At 33.6% G+C, this 11,775-nt stretch overlaps 1 protein-coding gene and 2 long non-coding RNA genes across 4 annotated transcripts in view; all 3 read left to right on the top strand.

The window, feature by feature from the left end:
* The window catches only part of LOC107608010 (floral homeotic protein DEFICIENS), a 4,643-nt gene extending 2,572 nt beyond the window's left edge, over positions 1 to 2,071 (top strand). Inside the window, exons 5-7 of the mRNA XM_016309903.2 lie at positions 1,058 to 1,099; positions 1,217 to 1,261; positions 1,601 to 2,071. Coding sequence (XP_016165389.1) covers positions 1,058 to 1,099; positions 1,217 to 1,261; positions 1,601 to 1,780 — 267 coding nt within the window. The 3' untranslated portion in view covers positions 1,781 to 2,071. The remainder of the gene's footprint in view (positions 1 to 1,057; positions 1,100 to 1,216; positions 1,262 to 1,600) is intronic.
* LOC110264700 lies at positions 4,040 to 6,170 on the top strand. The gene is made up of 2 exons (XR_002350872.1): positions 4,040 to 4,543; positions 5,702 to 6,170. It is a non-coding gene; the product is annotated as an uncharacterized LOC110264700 (long non-coding RNA).
* LOC110264699 lies at positions 8,596 to 11,610 on the top strand. 2 transcript variants are annotated; one of them, XR_002350871.1, is made up of 3 exons: positions 8,596 to 8,816; positions 8,890 to 9,000; positions 11,567 to 11,610. It is a non-coding gene; the product is annotated as an uncharacterized LOC110264699 (long non-coding RNA). The 2 variants fall into 2 exon arrangements; XR_002350870.1 differs by lacking the exon at positions 11,567 to 11,610 and adding an exon at positions 9,113 to 9,152.

Here is an 11,775-nt window from a genome sequence, read left to right as displayed (position 1 = left end):
TTTTTATTTCCTTACCATTTTTTTATTTACCCAATATATATGGTAAGTGGAAAGTGATGCCAACTTGCCTGAAATTTTTGGGACCTCGCCCGTAATGTGATTTGGAGGCCAGTTTTGTATTATTAAAGTGATATTTAATCTCAAATTATTAATTATAATATATGATGTTTATGTGATATTTTGTAAAATTTAAAATAAAATTGAACTGAAATTGAATATTGTTGAAGTCATCTATTATTTGGGAACAAAAATTAAGAGCACTTAGTATTGTATTTTAATTTCTTTGCAACTTGTGATCAATAAGGTAAAGTAATCTTTTAATATAAAAAGAAAAATTCAAGGATCAGTAATTTTAATATATATTTGTTAGTATTTTTGGCCAATAATTCAACACAATTAATCTAGCAATTCAGTACTATTCAGTGCTGAGAATTTTTTTAATTTACCCAATATATATAGTAAGTGTAAAGTGATGCCAAATTACCTCAAATTTCTGGGACCCCGTCACCGATGTGGTTTGGAGGCCAATGCTGTGTATTATTTCGATTTGAGGAATCACCGGGGTCCATAACCAAATTGAAAACTAAAGAATCATCTCTGTATTGATTTTAGGTAAAAACTCACGTCCAATCAATTTGTCTTAAAGTTGAGAACTGTTAAATAAAAATTTATCATTTAAATCATTTAATAGCTCTCAACTATCAACTTTAGGTGAAATTGACTGCACTTGAATTTTCACTTTCCTATTATTGGTGAAGGCGGATCGGGTAGACTTGTCACCTGCGTCCCTATCCCAATTTTTTTACTTGATGGATAGGATCTTCATCAAGTATATATGATAACGTAAATTTCGTAAATCGAAAGTTAACCATTACATACATTAAACACTTGTGTCAATTAATGCAATCAGTAGTTGTTTTTCACTTTTTCTTTTTCAGAGAAAAAGGAAAGGAAACATTGCTACTTGACTTATTTGTCATACTGTTTAAGATTGCGAAAATACTATATTATATTCTGTTCCGTATGCTAACGAGTTCCTTATCACAATGGTGGACAGTACAAGATGATCACAAATCAGATTGACCAGCACAGGAAGAAGGTATGTAAAAATGGTTACTAATTTCCTTATGTATATTCTGCTAGTTTAGTAATATATTCTTTTAGAGGTTGCTTGGTTAACTTAATTTAACTTTTTTACCTTTTTTTTCTTTTGCAGTTTAACAACGAGAAAGAAGTGCACAACAGACTCCTGCGTGATTTAGTATGTATTTCTGCACATGCTTTTGTAGATTACATATATGCTTAATATAATTGAGTAATGCTATACATCCAAGTATTTTTATGAACTAAATTCAACCAAGTTAAACAATAAAATTTAGAGCAATGTTATTTATAATTGATTTTTGTTGATGTTAGACCAATTTAGTTAGACTTAGTTAACAAAAATACTTAAATGTGTAACATTATAAGTCTCTCTCTATATAGTATTTGTTCTTGACTTCCATCTTCTAAAGTTAAATTAAATAAATATACTCTGTAACTGCAATGATATGGTTGATTATTATTATTATTATTATTATTATTATTATTATGAATGTAGGATGCAAGAGCAGAAGATCCACGTTATGGATTGGTGGATAATGGAGAGTATGAATCTGTCATAGGATTCTCAAATTTAGGTCCTCGTATGTTTGCATTGAGCCTACAACCTAGCCATCCTAATGCACATAGCGGAGGAACAGCAGCCTCTGATCTTACCACTTACCCTTTACTTTTCTAGTAAGCAATATCAAAGCTCAGCTCTCTGCATCAACAAAAGGAAATACTACCATGTTCCTTCACTTCCCAATAAATTATTAAATGACTACTGAAATTTATGTTATTACTATTCTGTTTAATTAAACAATGCACATGCCCATGCAGTTAAGTGTGTATCCATAGAACACTACATACTGTATGTCACGAATCTTTATGTTCCAAGGTAAGCTCATGGGTGATGAATTATAGCTGCTGAACTATTGTTATCTTATAATCTGAGTACTGCTGTTTAGTGATGCTTTCTTTTGTGAAACATTATTGTGTATGTTCTCATAAGACCAGTATAACTTAGATACTATGTTTTAATTAGAAAAATGATATATATAGGTAAGGTAAAATGCTTTTTTTTTTTTGTTCATTCTTTTATTTACATATTTGTAATGGGATAATTAAACACCCATAAAAATAAAGTCGAAATAAGTCCTGTTTTACAAAGGTTAATCCAGTTATTTATTAAAATCGTTGCTAACGGTTTTGCAATATCCAATATTAGAGTGGTTGACATTTTATTGCTAACCGTTTTGTGACAATGTAAAACTACCACTATCTGCCAACAATCTTATAGGGCATTATTATATATATAGAGCATAATAAAAGGTGTGATTTTTTTTGGAAAAGAAATATAGTGTAGATGTTAACAGAAGAAGTAACACATAATTATAAAAAAAAAGTTATATTATTTTTATTCTTTTAAAGAATACATAAAGAATAAAGAAATAAAACAGCAATAAGAAACCTGATTCCGTTAAATAACTTTTCTTATTTTGCTTATAAATCATTCACCTCTCTATGCATTGTTGGATACTAGGTAGAATAATGCACTAAAAATTTGTGGATCGAAAATGAATGAAACTGAACTGATAAATTTAGACATCAGTAAAAATAATATGATTAAGTGATAAATTAAATTATAATTTTTGAAAATATATAGAAAAATCTACAATCCTTTCATTTATATTATGAAAATAACACTTATACAAAGAGATTATATATATAAAAAACTTTACTACTATTTTTTTTTCTTAATGTTTACTCACAAACTTCTTATAAAATTTGGCATGCATGAATATCCTAAACCTAACCAACCTATTTATAACAAAGCTAATGGAGGCAAAAGTAAAATCTTCCACAACCAACTATTAGTTAATTGAACCCAATTTGTTTTCGACTAATAAGTCAAAAGCAAAGTTCATCTTTCTTGTTTTTATACCATACATGTATATATAGTATTATCTTTTATCAACTTCTATCTTGATAAAAACTGCATCATACTTTGACTCTAACTAAAATTTATTTGACTATAATATTCTTTGATTTTCTTTACATTTCAACAAGGATATGTGTCTTCTCCAAATATCAAAGAGTTCACACCTAAAAAAGTAAAAATACTCATCATAGATAGATTCCAGAGCAACACATGAACCATTCACAATACATCCAAAATCAGCAAGATGATTAACCTTAACAATGTTCAAGGAAGGAGGCTTCCAAGAATTCAACAACAACGATGAAGGAATCGGATTTTGCTGAGCTGTCGTACCTTGAGAGAATTCATTAGCAGCATGACGAATTAGCATACTCACTTTCTCTTTTTGGGTTAAGATTTTGTTGGATATGGTTACACACACTTAAATGCCAGAATTCATGATATCTAATCTTCTTCAAAATCTAAAGTGTGGGATCTAGGCAATATGTGCATAGTAACTTGAGTTATTATACAGTTGGAAAAATTGGACAAAAAATGCGTTTTTGACTGTCATGCACAGTGATCCGAATTATTGTGCATGTTTGAAAGTTTGATCGAACGAAAAATTTAATTTTTTGAAACGTTATACATAGTAAGTTACTGTGAAAACTGAAAATAATAGAATTTTTAGGTTATGCGCAAAATACATTTGTGCAAAGGTGGCCACTCTGATAAAGTTATCAGAAACATCTTTTTTTAAAGACGTTACATGTGTCACATTATTATTGGACGAAATATTAAACCGGTCAATAAAATATTTTGAATAAACCAAAATAAAATTGGTTTATTATAATTATCAGATCCGATTTGATTCGATCAGTTTACATAATCTGAACCAAATCATATTTAAATCTTTGATTAAAATGATAAATATATCTTTAACTTTTATTTCGCAGACATTTAAATTTATAGAAATATAAAATTACAATTAAGTCCTTTTTTTTGGTAATACAATTAAGTCCTTAAGAAAAAAAAAATCCTAAACTCTTGGTAGCCCAAGCCCAAGCCAAGGCAAACCCAATCTCAATGGCTCACCAATTTCTCAATCTAACCCCAAAAAAGCCCTAGCCCCAGCAATAAGCATCTCCTTCGTCTCCTTCGTCTCATCTCTCTGCTCACTATCGCGATCTCAAGCTTTCTCCCTCTCTCGTCTCGGGTCTCGCTCTCAACGTTTTCGTCGCTCTCCGTGTCGTCAGTCGTCACCATCTCGCACTCAGTCGCACTCGCACGCCTTCCCTGAGCTCGTTGTCGCCGGCGGCAGAAGCACCCAGACCCGGACTGGTCGTTGTCGTCGTCGCTCCATGGCTCCTCACCGTCTCGCACTTAGTCGTGCGCCTTCTCGCGCTTGTCGTTTCCGGCGGCAAAAGTAGCCGGTCCCGAGATTGATCATCGTTGTCGTCTTCATACTTTGAATCTCGCCGTCAGCTTCTTCCCTGCCCTCAGATTCCTTTGCCCAACCAGAAACTGGTCCCCGATTTGGTGATTTTCAATAAATTCCTCTGGTCTTTTTTTTTTTCCATTTTTGTTGCCCTAATTCATCACTGCACTTTGATTTGAATTTGTTGCTGAAAATATAACTGAACTAGTTTTTATTTTTGCTGAAAATCATCATAGTCGTGAATTTGTTAGTATTTATTACCACCGAACCTTGAATAATTTGTTGAGCTAGTTTCTTTGTTGCTTAAAATCATCACTAAGATGAATTTTGTACTGATTATCATCAATGAAGCTTGAATTTGTTGCTGTCATGCTCAAATAATTACTTAGCTAAATGTTTTTGTTGCTGGAAATGTGAGTTGAATATATTAGTGATTGCACCTTGAATTTGTTGTTGTCTTGCTAAATAATCACTTAGTACATGAAAATGAATGTTAAAGGGAGATCGCTGCCAGAAATTAATATTTCTCCTTTTTTCGATGATTTACTGTGTAATATCATGCTTACTTATGCTTAGAGCAGGACAGATTTGTATGGTTGTTCATTTTTTTCGATAATTTGCTATTTGTTACATGTCTTTGGTTGCTACAAACATGAGCTAAATACATATGATTCATTGGTTAAAACATTTTCTTATTTTTTCTAAGCTTCCTCTAGTCTTTACGGCGATTGTTTACACTTTTGTAGTCTATATTTGTATCCCATTGATGCCGGTCTTTCCTGGTATTTATTGTTTGCTTTTGACATGTGTTCTAAGTCTAAGTTTTGATCTTCATCTTAAACAGAGATCCTGCAAATGTCTATTAGTTTTTAACCTGATTGCTTATAATTCTTAGCATAATATACCTCTCAAATCTATAAGCTGCTGTTCCGTTGCACAAAGTTTGTTGTAGTTCTTTTTGTACAACTTTTCGTAGGACTTAATAGTCTTTTCTTGGTCATGTAGGACTAATACTATAATGGTCTGAGGTTCTGTAGGTAGTTCTTATCAAATTCCTTATATATAATAACACAAACTATAGTCAGTTAGATGAAAATCAAGACTTAGAACTATTTAAGTAGCTATATAGTCACTTCAAACTAATTGTTCATTGAACTGAATGTGGAATCCAATTGTTAACAATTTCTGCCTTTACCAAGTTTGAATTAATTTATGGTACCTATATGCTTGTTGAACTATCGACATCTCCAATTTTCCAGGGCCATTATGTCTATAATAACTTACAACGGCCAGTTCAAAGAATACAACTTAAGCCTTGATGCCCACAATGATCTAACTTGGTCTCTAGGACGTGAATTCAATCTTTTGACAGTGACTCTGGACAAGGCTGTCATTTCATGAGTGGCAAATAGTGGATGCATGTTAGCATGATATAGTTAGAAAAACTTGAACTACCCTTGCCGCTCTTTTTCTATCCAAGGAAACAATCTACATTTGCTGACATGACTGTCATAACATATATGGAGGAATTATCGTTGTAAATTTGTTCTATTTTTCCTCCCCAAAAATGTATATTCTCATTTTTCTGAGATACAACTCGGTCGCAGCTGATGATATGTTGTATTTACGGAGTATAAAATTATATATAATAAAGAATTTTACTGGCCTCAATTAACGAAATATGGCGAAAGTGCCTCCATTCAATATGAGTATAGTTATTTGGTTACATCTTGTGGTTAATGTTGTTAGCCTCTTGTCTAAAACTCTAATGTAAAGCTTTGAATCTTTTAATTTGTTAAATCATGTAAAGGGAAATCAATTCAGTCAGTTATAAGATTTCAAGTGTGATTAAACAAAAAGGTGTACGGTGTATTGACGTTTTCTCAAGAATCGCGTTTAGAAAAAAAAAGGAGCGCTTACAAAATTAGAGATTGCTTTATTTTATACGAAAGTAAAAGTGTAAAACTCAAGACTAAAATACAATTAATTCTCATAATAACTGGAAATTACCTGAAAATTACAGAGCGATCGCATCCGTTTTAAATATTTTTGTTGTTACCTAACTAGATGTACACTCGAACAATACAAAAACCTAGTAGTCATTTATTTTTAAAGGAAACTTATTGATACAATGACCAATATCCGACTACACAGGGAAATTTTTATTTTAATGTAAGTATAAAGTTTTTTAAGATTAAAAAAAATTATTGATTAATGCAATAATGAAGAATTAAAAATAAAATCATATCATATCTAACACATTAGGAAATAAAATATCGGTACAACTATATCACAATTGTCTTCTATTCCTGCTATAATGAAAACCACTTTTAAGTGGCCCTGAATTTTTTATGGCATAACTATAACGTTCCATCACGATAAATGAAATGGCCACACACAGTTTCAGTATATTTCTTACTGACCCTCTAAGATAATTCAAATCTATACATATATTATATATTGTCCAAAATATTGTATAACTATGTTTCAATTTAATTATGTGCCTAGCACAACTAACAAAATTCAATTGCAACTTGAAGAGAGGATGCAAGTGAGGAGAGCAAAAAATGGGATCCATGAGGTTGATGGAAAAGACAAGAAAGCTATAGACATAGCATTGATTAGTATATATTCAGAGTAACTTAATATCACATAAGATAAATCAAATTCTATGAATCCATAGGAGATAATTTCATGTGACTTTGTTAAATTCAATTGGATCAATTGGACTAGTTATAACATCTTTAAATTTAACATTTTATACGAAAAATATTTTAGTTTAATAATTTAAACCAATCAAACCTTTTCATTAAACAAAAAAATCAGTCATTTTTAATGTAAGAATCTTTTTTTTTATCTAATGATTTTGCTAGTGTATATATCAATTTTGTGTTGTTTTACTTAAATCATGGATTATTAATTGAGATCCTTAATTACTTTTTTTTCTTTGAACGATGATCAATCTTTAAGAATGAAATCACATAGTTTTTATGTCAAATTTTTCTTTCCTTTTTCTAATGATATCATCAATTTTAACTATATATGAAATGAAAAATATATATAACTTTTCTTTATAAAAATGACCAATATCCGACTACAAGTGAAAATTTTTATTTTAATGTAAGTATAAATTTTTTTAAGATTAAAAAAAATTATTGATTAATGCAATAATGAAGAACTAAGAATAAAATCATATAATATCTAATACATTAGGAAAAAAAATATCGGTATAACTATGTAAATTACATTAATCACGATGTAAGACCCAGAATTTTTGAAAAGTCTTATTATGATCAAGTCTCAAATCATATAGTTATTTATAGCCTTAATTTCAGAAATTATTTTATTAAAGATAATTAAGGCAAGTTTTGATTTATTGGATTTGAGATAAGTTATGATTATTATCCAATTTTATAATTATTGGATTATTTTCTATATTTAAAGTATAAGGTTGATAGTTATGAAATAATAAGGATTTTATATGATTTGGATTAGATAAATAATATTTTAAATATTATTACTGCTATTTTGGAAAATGAAGAAATTAAGTATACTATTTCTAATTTTTAGATTTGGGCATTTTATTGAAAATAATTTGTGAAATTGGTGAGCAAATAGTATTTTCTATATATAATTAGTGTTGGATTTAATTTAGGTTTCAATTACTATATTATTCCCAATTTTAAGTGAAATTACCAATTTACCCCTAACCCTAATTTCACTCAACACCTTAACCTCTCTAGCCCTAGCAGCCGCCACTGAAACCTTCTCCCAAAAAATCCAGTAGCAGCTGTGGCACACAAACACGGTTTCCCCCCTTTTCCCATGGAAGAAACGAAACAAAATCAAGAGAGAGGGAATAGCGTGCGACAGGGAGAAGGAAGAGAGGAGAGAGAGAGACGCCGTCATCCTCGTCGCCGGAACCGCAAGGAGCGTCGCCGCCGAGCCCGTCACCGTGTCGTTGTCTTCATCGACGCCAGCTGAAGAGAGATGCGACGGAGAGAGAGAAAGGGCCCGCGGAAGAGAAGTGTCGCCGTTCCCTGAGACCGCACCGTCGTCGCTGTCCAAGGAGGAGTGTGACCCACCGCGCGGAGCTGCGCCGCCGTGTGCTGTCGCCGTCGCCTCGGACTGTCGCTGTCGTCCCTGTGCCGCCACTGCTAGAGATCCGCTCGATCTGGTCTGAAGGAAAGGAAGAGGTGCAGGCCGCCGTTGCTACTTGCGTTGTGAGCTTCTGCACCAGCCACCACCGCAGGTGTCGCTGCCAGAGAAGGGAGCTGCATCTCTGTGATTCCGACCGCCAGGAGTGGTTTTGTGACGTTAGGGACCACCGCCGGAGCTTCTGGCTACTGCTACCGTCGCCGGAAAAGGTTGCCGGTAAGGGTTTTAATTGTGGTTTCTATCTTTTTTGAATTCCGGGAATACTATAGTCGCTGCGTGTTGGTTTCAGATGTCGTGATCGGAATTTGTCGCCGCAGCCGCTTGAGGTGGCTGCCGGGCTGTTGCCGAGCCAGCCCGGAGAACGCCGCTGTTTCGGTTCAGCCGCTCTTTCTTAGTTTCGGTAAGTATTTATGTTTCGGAAAGCCACGCGTTAGTATTCTGTTGTGTTCGGTTAAGGAATATGAGTTTTGATAACGTGGGGTTGAGTCCTGATTATTATATGTTGCGAATAGTGTTGCGATGGTTATTGCGAAAGTGGCTGGGAGCTGAGGTTTTGGTTGCCGTCAGTTCGGGTTGAGGCGGAAAGGACTTGATGAGGCGTTTAGGTTATGGAATTGCGTTTTGAGGTAGGGGCGCTTTTCAAAAACTATGTTTTATGTATTGGAATTATTACATATGGATACTGATGTGAGACAATTGGTATTTGGTGATTGTATCTGCCTTGTGTGTTATTTGATTGTCTCGAATGGTTATGGATGTTTGTTTGGATGAATTATTGTGCGGCTTGTGAAATATAATGTTTTGAAGTTGATTCTTTAAAGATTTGAAATCTGAGTTTGATCCGTTGAGGATTGATTTGAATTGAGTCAATTATTTTGATAATGTGAAAAGTCGGACGCACTTTTGAATTCAGCCTGGTTTACTTTAATTGACTTAGTTTTGGACAAATGATTTGTTATTGAGCCGTTTCTTTAAAGCTTTGGAAATGAGTTAAATCGGTTGAAATTGATTTGATTTTGAAATAGTTTTCTTGAGATATGCCGCTGAGGCGACTGTTGGATTTAGCTTGCCTTGAATTGATTTCTGGTTTTGAGCTGTTGAAAAGGAATGAGAAACGGTTTAGTTGGGACCCGAACCGGGTGGCAAAAGTCCAAGTTTTAGGGGAGGTGCTGCCGAAATTTCTACAAAATTCTAGTATTGTTTGTAAAGTTATTTAAAAAGGGTTGGATTTGAGAAATTATATTAATTGATTTATTAAGAGAATATTTATGTTTTCAAGCTTAATTTATTTAATGAACTTTATGCGTTGAGTTCGGCTTATTTAAAAACGAACTATTTGTACAGTTTGAATCACTGAAGGAAAGAATGATGCTCTAATATTGATTTCAATATAAAAAGGAGCTTTTAGTGATTTTAAAGGAATTTAGACTTTTGATTGAGTAATCAAGTTTGAGGCATTTTGGAAGAGTTAGGAAAATGGGTTCCAAAAAGAAACCTGAAAGTGGTTTGATTCAAATGAACCGGTTCCATTTCAAATGAGTTAATTTTTGGACCGGGTTGGAACTTGTGATTTTGTATGATCGGTTTCATAATAAATTCAGTTTTATTTACTTGAACCGGGAATCTATGATTTTAAAAGTTTCAATGAATTTTAAGAAATTTATATAAGTTGACCTTCCCTAAAGACTTGGGACTCTGCCGAGAAACTTTTGTTATGAAATCCCATTGTTGTATGGGTGATTTTGAATACTTTGAAATAAATCCTTAACTTGCCATGGTTTTGGAAGTTTTGGAAAGAGAATGCCGAAAGTGGCTTTGCTTAAAAAAAAAGAAAAATTTGGCAAATTTGGCTTATGAGCCTGAGATGATTTGAGAAATGAGATCTTTAAAGCCAAGGCTAAAAAGAGTTGAAATTTGATTTCAAAGTGAAATGGCTTGAGAAAAGTTATTTATGGCTTAAATGTCGGTTTTATGAATTTGATGATGTTGAATGGTGGAAATGTTGTTTTATTGTGAGCCGGAATGGCCGTGTACGCTATTGAACTATGGCTGATTGCCGAATGAGTTGTGAGCCGTATGGCTGATTATGAATTATGAACTTAAACCGAAGTGCTGTATTTATTGATAAATTGGCTGGTTCTGGATTGAACCGTGAGCCGGATGGCTGAGATGGATGGTGATCCATGGTTGAGTACAAATGCATGTATGCAATCGAATGAATTATGAATTTAAGCCGGATGGCTGAGATGAATGTTGTATGCGAGTATGCTTGTGTTTTCTCTCTGGTTGTAAGGGTGACAAGGCACCGATACCCTCTAATGGCGACAGGGCGCAGATACCCTCTAATGGCGACAGGGCGCAACAGAGAGACTGTGTCCGGGTTAGCTACCGGACACGTCGGGTTGGCTTGGTAACCGACAGATGATATCATCAGCCACTAGGGACAGGCATGCATCATATGCATTTGTGTGACATTGGTTGGGTGTGCATATTATACTTGGTTTGCCTATGTGATTAATTGCTAACTGTTCTACTTGTAATAACTGTTTGTTTGTGCTTGCATCTTCCTATTTGTGTTTCCTATTGGGACTCTGTTGAACTGTGGTGATTGGTGGTTGTTGGATTGTTTGGGCCTAGGGCCGTGGTTGGAAAGAGATGAACTGACGGTTGATTTCGGTTTTGTGTTTCTGGTTTGGAATAAATTATGAAAGGCTATTTTGGTTCCGCATAGATAAACCGTTTTGAAAGGCTTTTGAGTTTTTGAGAATTGAACGGTTCTTCTTCCCGAAAAGATTTCCGACTTTACTTTTATTGTAAACTGTTGTTTTTGAGAAGAGGCATAAGACGGTTATGAATCACTGGTGCGGTTATCTTCACGTATCCTATTACAGTAATTCCCAAAAACCCTCTACTGAGAACCCTTTCGAGGATGATGTTCTCACCCCCCTACATTTTTCCCCTTTCAGGATATGGGCGCAGAAGTTACGAAGAGTTTATTTAGTTGTTGAGATGCTCTGTATTGTTTTAGTTATGGTTTATTGAACCCTCGCCATTATCTTGATATATTCTGTAAGAGGGATAGAAATTTGTATTGGTTAATGCTTGTAAAGTTATTTATATATATATTTATGTATATATATATGGATGTACTCTTTATGAGTTATTGTAAGTTGTA

The sequence above is a fragment of the Arachis ipaensis genome, chromosome B07, assembly GCF_000816755.2.
Source record: "Arachis ipaensis cultivar K30076 chromosome B07, Araip1.1, whole genome shotgun sequence".
NCBI classification, from domain to species: Eukaryota; Viridiplantae; Streptophyta; class Magnoliopsida; order Fabales; family Fabaceae; genus Arachis; species Arachis ipaensis.
Note: the sequence above shows the minus strand (reverse complement) of the source record. Positions and strands in the feature narration are given on the sequence as shown.